Below are 17,933 nucleotides of genomic sequence, written 5' to 3'. Positions count from 1 at the left end.
GTGATAATGCTTTACAGTTACATCTTTCCTGGCTTTAATCAGCGTAGGAATGACTTCCTCCGGAATGCCCTTTTCCTTCAGGATCCGGCGTTCAACCGCCATGCCGTCAAACGCAGCCGCGGTAAGTCTTGGAACAGACAGGGCCCTTGCTGCAGCAGGTCCTGTCTGAGCGGCAGAGGCCATGGGTCCTCTGAGATCATCTCTTGAAGTTCCGGGTACCACGCTCGTCTTGGCCAATCCGGAACCACGAGTATTGTTCTTACTCCTCGTTTTCTTATTATTCTCAGTACCCTTGGTATGAGAGGCAGAGGAGGGAACACATAAACTGACTGGTACACCCACGGTGTCACTAGAGCGTCCACAGCTATCGCCTGAGGGTCCCTTGACCTGGCGCAATATCTCTCTAGTTTTTTGTTTAGGCGGGACGCCATCATGTCCACCTGTGGCCGTTCCCATCGATTTACAATCAGCGTGAAGACTTCTGGATGAAGTCCCCACTCTCCCGGGTGGAGGTCGTGCCTGCTGAGAAAGTCTGCTTCCCAGTTGTCCACTCCCGGAATGAACACTGCTGACAGTGCTAGTACGTGATTTTCCGCCCATCGGAGAATCCTTGTGGCTTCTGCCATTGCCATCCTGCTTCTTGTGCCGCCCTGTCGATTTACATGGGCGACTGCCGTGATGTTGTCTGACTGGATCAGTACCGGCTGGTGTAGAAGCAGGGATTTTGTCTGACTTAGGGCATTGTAAATGGCCCTTAGTTCCAGAATATTCATGTGTAGGGAAGTCTCCTGACTCGACCATAGTCCTTGGAAGTTTCTTCCCTGTGTGACTGCCCCCCAGCCTCGAAGGCTGGCATCCGTGGTCACCAGGACCCAGTCCTGTATGCCGAATCTGCGGCCCTCTAAAGATGAGCACTCTGCAGCCACCACAGCAGAGACACCCTGGTTCTTGGAGACAGGGTTATTAGGCGATGCATCTGAAGATGCGATCCGGACCATTGGTCCAACAGGTCCCACTGAAAGATTCTGGCATGGAACCTGCCGAAAGGAATTGCTTCGTAAGAAGCCACCATCTTTCCCAGGACCCGCGTGCAGTGATGCACCGATACCTGTTTCGGTTTCAGGAGGTCTCTGACTAGAGATGACAGCTCCTTGGCTTTCTCCTCTGGGAGAAACACTTTTTTCTGGACTGTATCCAGAATCATACCCAGGAACAGTAGACGTGTCGTCGGAACCAGCTGTGATTTTGGAATATTCAGAATCCAACCGTGCTGGTGTAGCACCTCCTGAGATAGTGCTACTCCCACCAACAACTGCTCCTTGGACCTCGCCTTTATTAGGAGATCGTCCAAGTACGGGATAATTAAAACTCCCTTTCTTCGAAGGAGTATCATCATTTCCGCGATTACTTTGGTAAACACCCTCGGTGCCGTGGAGAGTCCAAACGGCAGCGTCTGGAATTGGTAATGGCAATCCTGTACCACAAATCTGAGGTACTCCTGGTGAGGATACTAAATGGGGACATGCAGGTAAGCATCCTTGATGTCCAGGGATACCATGTAATCCCCCTCGTCCAGGCTTGCAATAACCGCTCTGAGCGATTCCATCTTGAACTTGAATTTTTTTATGTATGTGTTCAAGGATTTCAAATTTAAAATGGGTCTCACTGAACCGTCCGGTTTCGGTACCACAAACAGTGTGGAATAGTAACCCCGTCCTTGTTGAAGTAGGGGCACCTTGACTATCACCTGCTGGGAATACAGCTTGTGAATTGCCTCTAGCACAGCCTCCCTGCCTGAGGGAGTTGTCGGCAAGGCAGATTTTAGGAACCGGTGGGGTGGAGACGCCTCGAATTCCAGTTTGTACCCTTGAGATACTATTTGCAGGATCCAGGGATCCACCTGTGAGCGAGCCCACTGATCGCTGACATTTTTGAGGCGGCCCCCCACCGTACCTGGCTCCGCCTGTGGAGCCCCACCGTCATGCGGCGGACTTGGAAGAAGCGGGGGAGGACTTTTGCTCCTGGGAACCTGCTGTTTGTTGCAGCCTTTTTCCCCTACCTCTGCCTCTGGACAGAAAGGACCCGCCTTTTCCACGCCTGTTTTTCTGAGTCCGAAAGGACTGTACCTGATAAAACGGCGCCTTTTTAGGCTGTGAGGGAACATGGGGTAAAAATGCTGACTTCCCAGCAGTTGCTGTGGAAACTAGGTCGGAGAGACCATCCCCGAATAACTCCTCACCCTTATAAGGCAAAACTTCCATGTGCCTTTTTGAATCTGCATCCCCTGTCCACTGGCGAGTCCATAAGCCTCTCCTAGCAGAAATGGACAATGCACTTATTTTAGATGCCAGCCGGCAGATCTCCCTCTGTGCATCTCTCATGTATAAGACTGAGTCTTTTATATGCTCTATGGTTAGCAGAATAGTGTCCCTGTCTAGGGTGTCAATATTTTCTGACAGGGAATCTGACCACGCAGCGGCAGCACTGCACATCCATGCTGACGCAATAGCTGGTCTAAGTATAATGCCTGAGTGTGTATATACAGACTTCAGGATCGCCTCCTGCTTTCTATCAGCAGGTTCCTTGAGGGCGGCCGTATCCGGAGACGGTAGTGCCACCTTTTTAGACAAACGTGTGAGCGCTTTATCCACCCTAGGTGGTGTCTCCCAACGTGACCTATCCTCTGGCGGGAAAGGGAACGCCATTAGTAACTTCTTAGAGATTACCAATCTTTTATCAGGGAAAGCCCACGCTTCTTCACACACTTCCTTTAATTCTTCTGATGGGGGGAAAACTACGGGTAGTTTTTTCTCCCCAAACATAATACCCTTTTTAGTGGTACCTGGGTTTATATCAGAAATTTGTAACACCTCTTTCATTGCTTCAATCATGCAACGAATGGCCTTAGTGGACATTAGACTAGACTCATCGTCGTCGACACTGGTGTCAGTATCCGTGTCAACATCTGCGTCTGCCATCTGAGGTAGCGGGCGTTTTAGAGCCCCCGATGGCCTTTGAGACGCCTGGACAGGCACGAGCTGAGAAGCCGGCTGTCCCGCATTTGGCATGTCGTCAAATTTTTTTGTGTAAGGAGTCGACACGTGCACGCAATTCCTTCCATAAGTCCATCCACTCAGGTGTCTGCCCCGCAGGGGGTGACATCCCTTCTATAGGCATCTGCTCCGCCTCCACATCATTATCCTCATCAAACATGTCGACACAGCCGTACCGACACACCGCACACACACAGGGAATGCTCTAACAGAGGACAGGACCCACCAAAGCCCTTTGGGGAGACAGAGTGAGAGTATGCCAGCACACACCAGAGCGCTATATAATGCAGGGACTAACCGAATTATGTCCCCTATAGCTGCTGTTATATATACTGCGCCTAAATTTAGTGCCCCCCCTCTCTTTTTTACCCTTTTCTGTAGTGTAGACTGCAGGGGAGAGCCAGGGAGCTTCCTTCCAGCGGAGCTGTGAGGGAGAAATGGTGCCAGTGTGCTGAAGGCGATAGCTCCGCCCCTTTCTCGCGGACTATTCTCCCGCTTTTTTATGGATTCTGGCAGGGGTAATTATCACATATATAGCCTCTAGGGCTATATATTGTGGTATTTTTGCCAGCCAAGGTGTTTTTATTGCTGCTCAGGGCGCCCCCCCCTAGCGCCCTGCACCCTCAGTGACCGGAGTGTGAAGTGTGTATGAGGAGCAATGGCGCACAGCTGCAGTGCTGTGCGCTACCTTGGTGAAGACTGATGTCTTCTGCCGCCGATTTTCCGGACCTCTTCTTGCTTCTGGCTCTGTAAGGGGGACGGCGGCGCGGCTCCGGGACCGAACACCAAGGCCAGTTCCATGCGGTCGATCCCTCTGGAGCTAATGGTGTCCAGTAGCCTAAGAAGCCCAAGCTAGCTGCAAGCAGGTAGGTTCGCTTCTTCTCCCCTTAGTCCCTCGCTGCAGTGAGCCTGTTGCCAGCAGGTCTCACTGTAAAATAAAAAATCTAATTATATACTTTCTTTCTAGAAGCTCAGGAGAGCCCCTAGTGTGCATCCAACCTCGGCCGGGCACAAAATCTAACTGAGGCTTGGAGGAGGGTCATAGTGGGAGGAGCCAGTGCACACCAGGTGACCTAAAAGCTTTCTTTAGTTGTGCCCAGTCTCCCGCGGAGCCGCTATTCCCCATGGTCCTTTCGGAGTTCCCAGCATCCACTAGGACGTCAGAGAAATATAAATCAGAGCAGTTAGTACTTTCTAAAGAGAATGTCCACTGTCTCAGCCCTGGGCAAAGACAAAAAGGGGTAAATGTTTGCAACTTGCAGATATCGGTGAGTTGATGGCAAGTTAGTCCGATGTTTAAAAGCGATTATATTTTAATAGGTGAATCCAAGCTGGATTTACCTAGTAGCCACTTGCCTGGCATGGTTGCAGCATTTGCGACCACACCAGGCAGTGCGTTATCTGATCTGGTCGCAAAGGATGTGACCGTCAGAAACACAGTGTGAGCGGCTGCAGGAAGAGAATCCTCCCACAGCTGCTGCTCTCAGAGGGACCTTTTTTCTTTCAAATAAAACTTAATTCACTCATTAAGTTAAATTAAGTTGTCCACATAATTGACTCATAAAGCGAAAAGTGTTTCTTAGAAACAAAAATTGCCAGTTAAGGCGTTGATGAGAATGATTGCCACTTTAAAGCATTAGGCTGACTCGCAGATGTCTGCAAGTCGCAGGCTATTACATTTCCGCCAAAATGTCACAGTGTGTGGTCGTAAACTGATCAGAAACACTGACTGTTGTGTTTTGACGTTTTTCTCAGCACGTTGTCAGATTGTGTATGTCCAGGGGCGGTATGCATAACACATCGCACTGTGAATGTGATGCATCCCCCTACTCACTGCATGCATATCAATGTTTGCTAACGCAGTATGCATGAATGTTTCAGCACAGGACAGCTCTCCCAATGAGTGCTGTCATTTGCAGGGTCGGGACTTCCAGGTTTAAGACCTGGGAGTCCAACTGCGCATGTGTCAATTTACACACATGCCACGGCAGCTGTTGGGATGGATCCGATTGGATTCCTCTCAGGGGGAGAGACAGGAGGAATAGGGCAATGCCATCTACAGATGGTGTTGCCCACCTCATCCAACCTCCTGATCCAGTTCCTAGTGCATATGCGGTAAGCGGACACACCATTTAGACGCATGGTTATCATTGCCGCACCAGATGTGTTCATCCTGTGGATGCAGTCAGCATAAATCCTACAGTTCTTAGTAATATCACCAGATTGCAATGTGTGTGATTAGCATAAGACAAAAGCAAGCAAGTATGGGAATAATGTAACGGTCACATATTTTACCATTATATAAAACAAAACACCCACATTAATAAAATGTGAACAGCCTAAACTGTACTAATTCCTGGCGAGTCTCTAAGTAGAATATAAGTTTCTGAGCAATCATCCACAGAATACCTGCAGCAAGTGAAAAGAGCCAGGTGAGGGCTTTACAAAACAGGAAACATATATATATGTGCCAAGAGATTGAAGAAGCAGGGAGCGCCAATAGTGCATTAAAAGAGTACAGCAATTTTATTTTAAAAATCCAGATCGTTCAAAAGTAAAAAACCCGTACCATAAAAGGCGGTCAAACCACCGCTCGTATAACCAGCATATGATTTTACCCCACTGTGCAAACCAGCATTCTCAGTTCCAAATCCAAAACGTCAGACCACGCCCATACGCGTGGGGTAAAATCATATGCTGGTTATACGAGCGGTGGTTTGACCGCCTTTTATGGTACGGGTTTTTTACTTTTGAACGATCTGGATTTTTAAAATAAAATTGCTGTACTCTTTTAATGCACTAGTGGCGCTCCCTGCTTCTTCAATCTCTTGGCAGGACTACCACCCGTTCGGGATCGGGTAACATTGGGGAAGCGACAGCTGGAAGTTCCAGAAGGGCACACTGACAAGTCTTCTTTACCAAACAATATTGGCTGTCAGTGAGTTTGAGGAACATTGTTTCTTGTTCAATTTTTGGACTTGTAGTTCCACGGGACTTTATATATATATATATATATATATATATATATATATATATATATATATATATGAAAGAAAGCTTTTTACCTTGTTGTTTGCGCTCATACTAATAAAACAAGATCACTGCGCTGGTTTTTATACTTAATATTATAGGACAATTGACCTAGATGAAATCTGCTTCCCATTAACATACACAGGGGGCTTGTAGAATATAGAAATATATAAAATGCAGACATAAAACAAATGGACACTTTTTATCATATTAACATTAAACAGTACGTTAAGGCAATGCGCTGCCCAAACAGGTGTATCCTTACTTGATTATTGGTATAGTTGTTTCTAGTTTTCCAGTACCGCCCTTCTATATATAACACGTAGCACTTGTCACTGGCGTCCCAGTGAAGCTGTTTAATAGGTCCCAGTGAAATCCCTAAATAGAGGAATACTGTGCAGTATACAGTGTTTGTATGAATAGTTACCCTTCCCGGATTACCCTTTTTTATTTCATCTAGGTCATAACACCCACATTAGACGCATGGAACTGTGCAACACTCACACTCTGTACTTCGGCTGGAAGGTGGAGACCGTTACGTTTTCCAATCTGAACAGACTTCTCCAAGAACCGTCTGACCTCTGGGTGCTGTTTCTCCAGATCTTGTGTTTGCTATAAACACAGGGGCAGATTCTGATCTTTCATATAGCTCAGACCATGAAACGTGACATATTTAGAAAGGCACAGGGGCGGATTCTGAGTTGGACGGATCTCTGTGCACAGATGCGAGAATTTGCACACAGCACATGCGCATTTTTACCTACGTCCATCAGATGGAACTTGGCCATATGTGTCTTTAGGTGAACTCTTGAGTATTGCGTACAGGGAAGGGAAGCCTGTTTCTGATGGATCTCCAGCACTTGGCAGGGGGTTGCTGCAGGTACTTATGGCAACAGTGGCGGTAAAACATCAATGGTTGGCGCAGGTTTCTGCTTGCAGACAAATGATCCCCCATTAGCTAAACGTAATCTCGCGTTAGCATAAGGTGGTAAACCTGGCTTCTGCGGCAGCCCAAAACCTCACCCAAATGGCAAGCAACTCAGAATCAGCCCCATAAAGTATAATGTATTGACATTTATTTTAAATGTTAAAGTAAAACAAAAAGGTGCAACAGTTTAAAGCCTAAAATACTCTATTATACAAGGTTGTAAATGTATGCAGAAAGACAAACCTGTCACATTTCTGATGATAAATACTGGGATTAGGTTTAGGCACTATGGGGAGGGGGGTTGGTTAGGGTGAGGCTGCGGAGTTGGGGGGACGTTAGGGTGAGGCTGCGGAGTTGGGGGGACGTTAGGGTGAGGCTGCGGAGTTGGGGGGACGTTAGGGTGAGGCTGCGGAGTTGGGGGGACGTTAGGGTGAGGCTGCGGAGTTGGGGGGACGTTAGGGTGAGGCTGCGGAGTTGGGGGACGTTAGGGTGAGGCTGCGGAGTTGGGGGACGTTAGGGTGAGGCTGCGGAGTTGGGGGACGTTAGGGTGAGGCTGCGGAGTTGGGGGGACGTTAGGGTGAGGCTGCGGAGTTGGGGGGACGTTAGGGTGAGGCTGCGGAGTTGGGGGGACATTAGGGTGAGGCTGCGGTGTTGGGGGGACATTAGGGTGAGGCTGCGGAGATGGGGGACGTTAGGGTTAGGCTGCGGAGATGGGGGACGTTAGGGTTAGGCTGCGGAGTTGGGGGACGTTAGGGTTAGGCTGCGGAGTTGGGGGAAGTTAGGGTCAGGCTGTGGAGTTGGGGGAAGTTAGGGTCAGGCTGCGGAGTTGGGGGAAGTTAGGGTCAGGCTGCGGAGTTGGGGGAAGTTAGGGTCAGGCTGCGGAGTTGGGGGAAGTTAGGGTCAGGCTGCGGAGTTGGGGGAAGTTAGGGTCAGGCTGTGGAGTTGGGGGAAGTTAGGGTCAGGCTACAGGAGGAGTGGGTATGAAAACTTACCAGTATCAGACAGGATTTTGACTGCCAGGATCTCGCTGTCTGCAACCTGACTGTCGGGATACTGAATGCCTGGATTTCGTACCCAACCCATTCGGACACCACAACAACTGTACTGCTATTATACACCCCATTAGTGTACTCACATGAAAATGGAGAATTCTCTTAAATATATCTTCTCTCATATTCATTTCAACGTCAAAATCAGACAGCCTTTTATCAGCTTGCGTGCTGGCTGTACGCACTTCCCTGCAAGGTGACACATGCTGGGGGAAATCTAACACGCTCCTTTCCACTGCAGACAACAATTAAACTCATGGTTAGAAATGCAGGAAATTGCTAGGAGCCCAAATACGTCATTTACACTCAGCAATGACACAAGCGCCAATCTGTAATACATGATGTAGTAACATGATGTTTCATGTCTGGCACATAGAGCATGGGTATGTGCCATAGGCGCCAGATGTTTCATGTCTGGCCCATACGTGTATGGGTATATGTTGCTGATATCACAACTGCAAATCGGTGGCCATAGCTATATTCATTTCTATGGAGCAAAAAAAAAATCCTGCTAATATTTGTAATTGTTATTTCTATCTGAAAAGTGCATCACCATACTGGTCACTGAACGTAAAAGGTAAAATGGATTATGAAAATCAAAATGCAACATACAATATAGGCCCGGCAACACTGCAATTACAATATATGTTCTATACATACTTGCCGACGTTTTAATGATCCCCCCTGGGAAACCGTGGAGGGGAATTAAAATAAGAATTTACTCACCGGTAATTCTATTTCTCGTAGTCCGTAGTGGATGCTGGGAACTCCGTAAGGACCATGGGGAATAGACGGGCTCCGCAGGAGACTGGGCACTCTAAAGAAAAGATTAGGTACTATCTGGTGTGCACTGGCTCCTCCCTCTATGCCCCTCCTCCAAACCTCAGTTAGGGAAACTGTGCCCGGAAGAGCTGACACAATAAGGAAAGGATTTGGAATCCCGGGTAAGACTCATACCAGCCACACCAATCACACCGTATAACTCGTGATACAATACCCAGTTAACAGTATGAATAACAACTGAGCATCACTGAACAGATGGCTCATGACAATAACCCTTTAGTTAGGCAATAACTATATACAAGTATTGCAGACAATCCGCACTTGGGATGGGCGCCCAGCATCCACTACGGACTACGAGAAATAGAATTACCGGTGAGTAAATTCTTATTTTCTCCGACGTCCTAGTGGATGCTGGGAACTCCGTAAGGACCATGGGGATTATACCAAAGCTCCCAAACGGGCGGGAGAGTGCGGATGACTCTGCAGCACCGAATGAGCAAACTCAAGGACCTCCTCAGCCAGGGTATCAAACTTGTAGAATTTTGCAAACGTGTTTGATCCCGACCAGGTAGCAGCTCGGCAAAGTTGTAAAGCCGAGACCCCTCGGGCAGCCGCCCAAGAAGAGCCCACCTTCCTCGTGGAATGGGCCTTCACATTTTTAGGATGCGGCAGTCCAGCCGCAGAATGTGCAAGTTGAATCGTGGAGCAGATCCAGCGAGCAATAGTCTGCTTAGAAGCAGGAGCACCCAGCTTGTTGGGTGCATGCAGGATAAACAGCGAGTCAGTCTTTCTGACTCTAGCCGTCCTGGAAACATAGATTTTCAGGGCCCGGACTACATCCAGCAATTGGAGGCCTCCAAGTCCCCAGTAGCCGCAGGCACCGCAATAGGTTGGTTCAAATGAAACGCTGATACCACCTTAGGGAGGAAATGGGGACGCGTCCTCAATTCTGCTCTGTCCATATGGAAGATCAGATAGGGGCTTTTACAGGACAAAGCCGCCAATTCTGACACCCGCCTAGCCGAAGCCAAAAGCATGACCACTTTCCACGTGAGATATTTTAATTCCACAGTCTGAAGTGGCTCAAACCAATGTGATTTTAGGAAATCCAACACAACGTTGAGATCCCAAGGTGCCACCGGGGGCACAAAAGGGGGCTGAATGTGCAGCACTCCTTTAACAAACGTCTGAACTTCAGGCAGTGAAGCCAGTTCTTTTTGAAAGAAAATAGACAGGGCCGAAATCTGGACTTTAATGGAACCCAATTTTAGGCCCATAGTCACTCCTGACTGTAGGAAGTGCAGAAAACGACCCAGCTGAAATTCTTCTGTGGGGGCCTTCATAGCCTCACACCAAGCAACATATTTTTGCCATATGCGGTGATAATGCTTTGCTGTCACATCTTTCCTAGCTTTTATCAGCGTAGGAATGACTTCAACCGGAATACCCTTTTCCATCAGGATCCGGCGTTCAACCGCCATGCCGTCAAACGCAGCCGCGGTAAGTCTTGGAACAGACAGGGCCCCTGCTGTAGCAGGTCCTGTCTGAGAGGCAGAGGCCAAGGGTCCTCTGAGATCATTTCTTGCAGTTCCGGGTACCAAGTCCGTCTTGGCTAATCCGGAACGATGAGTATAGTTCTTACTCCTCTCTTTCTTATTATCCTCAGCACCTTTGGTATGAGAGGAAGAGGAGGGAACACATAAACCGACTGGTACACCCACGGTGTCACTAGAGCGTCCACAGCTATTGCTTGAGGGTCCCTTGACCTGGCGCAATATCTTTTTAGCTTTTTGTTTAGGCGGGACGCCATCATGTCCACCTGTGGCCTTTCCCAACGGTTTACAATCAGTTGGAAGACTTCTGGATGAAGTCCCCACTCTCCCGGGTGGAGGTCGTGCCTGCTGAGGAAGTCTGCTTCCCAGTTGTCGACTCCCGGAATAAACACTGCTGACAGTGCAATCACGTGATTTTCCGTCCATCGGAGAATCCTTGTGGCTTCTGCCATCGCCATCCTGCTTCTTGTGCCGCCCTGTCGGTTTACATGGGCGACCGCCGTGATGTTGTCTGACTGAATCAGCACCGGCTGGTTTTGAAGCAGGGGTCTTGCCTGACTTAGGGCATTGTAAATGGCCCTTAGTTCCAGAATATTTATGTGTAGGGAAGCCTCCTGACTCGACCATTGTCCTTGGAAGTTTCTTCCCTGAGTGACTGCCCCCCAACCTCGGAGGCTTGCATCCGTGGTCACCAGGACCCAGTCCTGTATGCCGAATCTGCGGCCCTCTAGAAGATGAGCACTCTGCAGCCACCACAGCAGAGACACCCTGGCCCTCGGGGACAGGGTGATCAGCCGATGCATCTGAAGATGCGATCCGGACCACTTGTCTAACAGATCCCACTGAAAGATCCTTGCATGGAATCTGCCGAATGGAATTGCCTCGTAAGAAGCTACCATCTTTCCCAGGACTCGCGTGCAGTGATGCACCGACACCTGTTTTGGTTTCAGGAGGTCTCTGACCAGAGATGACAACTCCTTGGCCTTCTCCTCCGGGAGAAACACCTTCTTCTGTTCTGTGTCCAGAATCATACCCAGGAACAGCAGACGCGTCGTAGGAACCAGCTGCGACTTTGGAATATTCAGAATCCAGCCGTGCTGTTGTAGCACTTCCTGAGATAGTGCTACTCCGACCAACAACTGCTCCCTGGACCTCGCCTTTATAAGGAGATCGTCCAAGTATGGGATAATTATAACTCCCTTCTTTCGAAGGAGTATCATCATAATGGCCATTACTTTGGTAAATACCCTCGGTGCCGTGGACAGACCAAACGGCAGCGTCTGGAATTGGTAATGGCAGTCTTGTACCACAAAACGGAGGTACACCTGGTGAGGTGGGTAAATGGGGACATGCAGGTAAGCATCCTTGATGTCCAGTGATACCATGTAATCCCCTTCTTCCAGGCTTGCAATAACCGCCCTGAGCGATTCCATTTTGAACTTGAACCTCCTTATATAAGTGTTCAAGGATTTCAAATTTAGAATGGGTCTCACCGAACAGTCTGGTTTCGGTACCACAAACATTGTGGAATAGTAACCCCTTCCCTGTTGAAGGAGGGGAACTTTTATTATCACCTGCTGGAGGTACAGCTTGTGAATTGCCGCCAGTACTACCTCCCTGTCCTGGGGAGTAGCTGGCAAGGCCGATTTGAGGTAACGGCGAGGGGGAGACGTCTCGAATTCCAGCTTGTATCCCTGAGATACCACTTGTAGAACCCAGGGATCCACCTGTGAGCGAACCCACCGGTCGCTGAAGTTCCGGAGACGGGCCCCCACCGCACCTGGCTCCACCAGTGGAGCCCCAGCGTCATGCGGAGGATTTAGTGGAAGCAGGGGAGGATTTTTGTTCTTGGGAACTGGCTGTATGGTGCAGCTTTTTCCCTCTACCCCTGCCTCTGGGCAGAAAGGACGCGCCTTTAACCCGCTTGCCTTTCTGGGGCCGAAAGGACTGTACCTGATAATACGGTGCTTTCTTAGGCTGTAAGGGAACCTGAGGTAAAAATGTCGACTTCCCAGCTGTTGCTGTGGAAACGAGGTCCGAGAGACCATCCCCAAACAATTCCTCACCCTTGTAAGGCAAAACCTCCATGTGCCTTTTAGAATCAGCATCACCTGTCCACTGCCAAGTCCATAATACTCTTCTGGCAGAGATGGACATTGCATTTATTCTAGATGCCAGCCAGCAAATATCCCTCTGTGCATCTCTCATAGATAAGACTACGTCTTTAATATGCTCTATGGTTAGCAATATAGTGTCCCTGTCAAGGGAATCAATGTTATCAGACAGGGAATCAGACCACGCTGCTGCAGCACTGCACATCCATGCTGAAGCAATAGCAGGTCTCAGTATAGTACCTGAGTGTGTATATACAGACTTCAGGATAGCCTCCTGCTTTCTATCCGCAGGCTCCTTTAAAGGCGGCCGTATCCTGAGACGGTAGTGCCACCTTTTTTGACAGGCGTGTGAGCGCTTTATTCACCCTCGGGGATGTCTCCCAGCGTAACCTGTCCTCTGGCGGGAAAGGGTACGCCATCAGTAACTTTTTAGAAATCATTAGTTTCTTATCGGGGGAAGCCCACGCTTCTTCACACACTTCATTCAACTCATCTGATGGGGGAAAAACCACTGGTTGCTTTTTCTCCCCAAACATAATACCCTTTTTAGTGGTACCTGGCTTAATGTCAGAAATGTGCAACACATTTTTTATTGCCGTAATCATGCAACGGATGCCCCTTGTGGATTGTGTATATGTCTCATCCTCGTCGACACTGGAGTCAGACTCCGTGTCGACATCTGTGTCTGCCATCTGAGGTAGTGGGCGTTTTTGAGCCCCTGATGGCCTTTGAGACGCCTGGGCAGGCACTGGCTGAGAAGCCGGCTGTCCCACGGCTGTTACGTCATCCAGCCTTTTATGTAAGGAGTTGACACTGTCGGTTAATACCTTCCACATATCCATCCACTCAGGTGTCGACCCCGCAGGGGGTGACATCACATTTATCGGCACCTGCTTCGCCTCCACAAAAGCATCCTCATCAAACATGTCGACACAGCTGTACCGACACACCGCACACACACAGGGAATGCTCTGACTGAGGACAGGACCCCACAAAGTCCTTTGGGGAGACAGAGAGAGAGTATGCCAGCACACACCACAGCGCTATATAACACAGGGATATTACACTACACAAAGTGATTTTCCCTATAGCAGCTATAATACACAGTATTGCGCCTAAATTTAGTGCCCCCCCTCTCTTTTTTACCCTATTGAGCCTGGAAACTGCAGGGGAGAGCCTGGGGAGCGTCCTTCCAGCGGAGCTGTGAAGAGGAAATGGTGCCAGTGTGCTGAGGGAGATAGCCCCGCCCCTTTTTCGGCGGGCTTCTCCCGCTCTTCATAATAATATTATGGCAGGGGATTTTTACACATATATAGTTTATTAGACTATATTATGTGTTTTTTGCCATTTGTAAGGTAATCTAATTGCAGCCCAGGGTGCCCCCCCCCCCCCCCCCCCCAGCGCCCTGCACCCATCAGTGACCGGAGTATGTGGTGTGCATGGGGAGCAATGGCGCACAGCTGCAGTGCTGTGCGCTACCTTAATGAAGACCGGAGTCTTCAGCCGCCGATTTTCTCCTCGGAATCTTCCGTCTTCTGGTTCTGCAAGGGGGACGGCGGCGCGGCTCCGGGACCGGACGACCGAGGCTGGGCCTGTGTTCGATCCCTCTGGAGCCAATGGTGTCCAGTAGCCTAGAAGCCCAAGCTAGCTGCAAGCAGGTAGGTTCGCTTCTCTCCCCTAAGTCCCTCGTAGCAGTGCGTCTGTTGCCAGCAGATCTCACTGAAAATAAAAAACCTAATAAATACTTTCTTTACTAGGAGCTCAGGAGAGCCCCTAGTGTGCAACCAGCTCGAGCCGGGCACAGATTCTAACTGAGGTCTGGAGGAGGGGCATAGAGGGAGGAGTCAGTGCACACCAGATAGTACCTAATCTTTTCTTTAGAGTGCCCAGTCTCCTGCGGAGCCCGTCTATTCCCCATGGTCCTTGCGGAGTTCCCAGCATCCACTAGGAAGTCAGAGAAAGGTGGGTGATGTAAAGCCGTGCACAGCTTAATTCAGGCCTGGCTGTCCATCTGTACCTGGGGAGGTGGAGAGACTTGTCTAAAATGCCATCATATGGCACTCACACCTCTCACATCCTTGTCACTCAGGTCAGATAAACTGCAACCATGTGATGCAGACTGCACTGTCCTCTCAGGATCAATATGATTTACTGATGGCCGGGATGTCGGCCGTCAATATACCGACAACGGCATCCCGGCCTGCCAGTATGCTGGCAGCGGAGAGCGCAATGAGTCCCCTTGCGGGCTCGCCACAGGTTCTACTCCCACACTATGGGTGTCATGGACACCTACAAGTGGGAATAGTCCTGTTTGGCCAGTATTCCGGCTGCAGGCAATGCCAGCTGTTAGGTTTCCGGCATCAGTTACAGCCTGACCGCCGGGATCCCGACAACTGGTAATTTAACAGCATACCGTCCTCTCTCCCCTGTGATGACGTTACAGCCTGACCTCTGGGCATTGTGTGTATGATGCAGGATATTATTCTCTGCTATACAAATAGTGGGAGCACAGAGCTGAGAGGCTGCTGGTAAAGGCACACCGATTTGCCAGCTGCCCATAACTGTATAAACCCTCTAGCAACACAAGGAGCGCTAAGAAGATGGGTGGCGCACGGGGTTAAAAAAAAGCATGTGGGAGATATTTTCATATATTTATATATAGAAAAGGCAAATACCACTGACTCCTGAACCATAAGGACTAGGAACTTGGTCAGTAGCTTGCTTTTGTGACATAGGCACCCACTAAGAAGGGATTTTTCAATACTCCACCCACAAAGGGGTTAAAAGAGGTGAGATGATTATTGAGAATCCCCCCCTCACAGAGGAGAGTTAAGACAGCCCACCCAGCCGGGGCTATAAAGAATGTATGGTGCTGGCGAAACCAAGTCGCGGAGGGGTAGGACACAATGCTCTGTTCCTGGACTTCCTTGCCAGTGGCAGTTGCACAGCAGTCCATTATTCAAATAGGGGAGCCATATCAACTCATACAAAACAAATTTTGCACTTAACACGATTTGTGCACCAAAGCAGCAACAATGGAAAGGTGTTCCAATGGGGGTGTATCCCCGAATATGCTTAAAGAAAACTTTTTGATATGGGACACCCCTCCCTTTCCCTCTTTATCCAAATTTAGTTATGTAATAAAGATTTTGAAAAAAAGAGGGAAAGATCAACTTAGCTTAAAAATCAGAGAAATTAAGATTTTAAACATACCGGTAAATCTTTTTCTCGTAGTCCGTAGAGGATGCTGGGGACTCCGTAAGGACCATGGGGATGACGGGCTCCGCAGGAGACATGGGCATTTTAAGAAAGACTTTAGATCTGGTGTGCACTGGCTCCTCCCTCTATGCCCCTCCTCCAGACCTCAGTTAGAGAAACTGTGCCCTGAGGAGACGGACAGTACGAGGAAAGGATTTTTGTTAATCCAAGGGCAAGATTCATACCAGCCACACCAATCACACCGTATAACTTGTGATATTCTATCCAGTTAACAGTATGAAAACGACACAGCATCAGTCCAAGGCCGATTAAACTATAACATAACCCTTATTTAAGCAACAACTATATACAAGTCCTGCAGAAGTAGTCCGCACTTGGGACGGGCGCCCAGCATCCTCTACGGACTACGAGAAAAAGATTTACCAGTAGGTTTAAAATCTTAATTTCTCTTACGTCCTAGAGGATGCTGGGGACTCCGTAAGGACCATGGGGATTATACCAAAGCTCCCAAACGGGCGGGAGAGTGCGGATGACTCTGCAGCACCGATTGAGCAAACAGGAGGTCCTCCTCAGCCAGGGTATCAAACTTATAGAACTTTGCAAAGGAGTTTGAACCCGACCAAGTAGTAGCTCAGCACAGCTGTAGCGCCGAGACCCTTCTGGCAGTCGCCCAAGAAGAGCCCACCTTCCTAGTGGAATGGGCCTGGACCGATTTAGGTAACGGTAATCCCACCGTAGAATGCGCCTGCTGAATCGTGTTACAGATCCAGCGAGCTATAGTCTACTTTGAAGCAGGGGCACCAATCTTGTTGGTTGCATTCATGACAAACCGTGCTTCTGTTTTTCTGACTGTAGCCGATCTGGCCACGTAAATTTTCAAAGCCCTGACCACATCAAGGGACTCGGGATCCTCCAAGTCACGCGTAGCCACAGGCACCACAATAGTTCATATGAAAGGATGAAACCACTTTTGGCAGGAATTGAGGACGGGTCCGCAATTCCGCTCTATCCATATGGAAAACCAGATAGGGGCTTTTATGTGATAAAGCCGCTAATTCCGACACTCGCCTTGCCGAAGCCAAGGCTAATAACATGACCACCTTCCAAGTGAGATTTTTCAACTCCACCGTTTTAAGTGGTTCAAACCAGTGTGACTTCATGAAACTTAACACCACGTTAAGGTCCCAAGGCGTCACCGGAGGTACAAAAGGAGGCTGAATATGCAGTACTCCCTTCACAAAAGTTTGTACTTCAGGGAGAGAGGCCAATTCCTTTTGAAAGAAATGGATAAGGCCGAAATCTGAACCTTAATAGATCCTAATTTTAGGCCGAAATTCACTCAGTTTGCAGGAAGTGAAGGAAACGGCCCAGATGGAATTCTTCCGTAGGAGCATTCCTGGCCTCACACCAAGAAACATATTTTCGCCATATACGGTGATAATGATTAGATGTCATGTCCTTCCTAGCCTTTATTAGCGTAGGAATGACCTCATCCAGAATACCCTTATCCACTAGGATCCGGCGTTCAACCGCCATGCCATCCAACGCAGCCGCGGTAAGTCTTGGAATAGACATGGCCCCTGTTGCAACCGGTCCTGTCTTAGAGGAAGAAGCCACTGATCTTCTGTGAGCATTTCCTGCAGATCCAGATACCAGGTCCTTCGTGGCCAATCAGGAACAATGAGGATTGTTCTCATTCCTCTCCCTCCTACCATTCTCAACACCTTGGGTATATGAGGAAAAGGGGGAAATACATAGACCGACTGGAACACCCACGGTGTCACTAGGGCATCTACAGCTACTGCCTGAGGGTCTCATGACCTGGTGCAATACCTCTGTAGCTTCTTGCTGAGGCGGGACGCCATCATGTCTATCTGTGGCAGTTCCCACTGACTTGCAATCTGTGCGAAGGCTTCCTAAAGAAGTCCTCTCTTGGATGCAGGCCGTGTTTGCTGAGGAAGTCTGCTTCTCAGTTGTCCACTCCCGGAATGAACTGCTGAAAATGCGCTTACATGATTTTCTGCGCAGCGGAGAATCCTGGTGGCTTCTGCCATTTCCACTCTGCTCTTTGTGCCGCCTTGGCGGTTTACATGAGCCACTGCGGTGATGTTGTCTGACTGGATCAGAACCGGTTGGTCGCAAAGCAATGTTTCCGCTTGCCGAAGGGCGTTGTATATGGCCCTCAGCTCCAGGATGTTGATTTG

At 49.1% G+C, this 17,933-nt stretch overlaps 1 protein-coding gene across 2 annotated transcripts in view; it reads right to left on the bottom strand.

Annotated features, from left to right (window-relative positions):
* NLN (neurolysin) overlaps window positions 1-17,933 on the bottom strand; it is a 147,333-nt gene that overhangs the window by 90,893 nt on the left and 38,507 nt on the right. For both annotated transcript variants that reach the window (XM_063963235.1, XM_063963240.1), the window contains exons 3-4: window positions 8,147-8,295; window positions 6,588-6,695 (exon numbers count right to left, since the gene is read on the bottom strand). In XM_063963235.1, the coding sequence (XP_063819305.1) occupies window positions 6,588-6,695; window positions 8,147-8,295 (257 nt within the window). The remainder of the gene's footprint in view (window positions 1-6,587; window positions 6,696-8,146; window positions 8,296-17,933) is intronic.

Source organism: Pseudophryne corroboree, chromosome 1 (assembly GCF_028390025.1).
Source record: "Pseudophryne corroboree isolate aPseCor3 chromosome 1, aPseCor3.hap2, whole genome shotgun sequence".
Lineage (NCBI taxonomy): Eukaryota > Metazoa > Chordata > Amphibia > Anura > Myobatrachidae > Pseudophryne > Pseudophryne corroboree.
The sequence above is the reverse complement of the archived record's forward strand: the minus strand, read 5'-3'. Positions and strand labels throughout refer to the sequence as shown.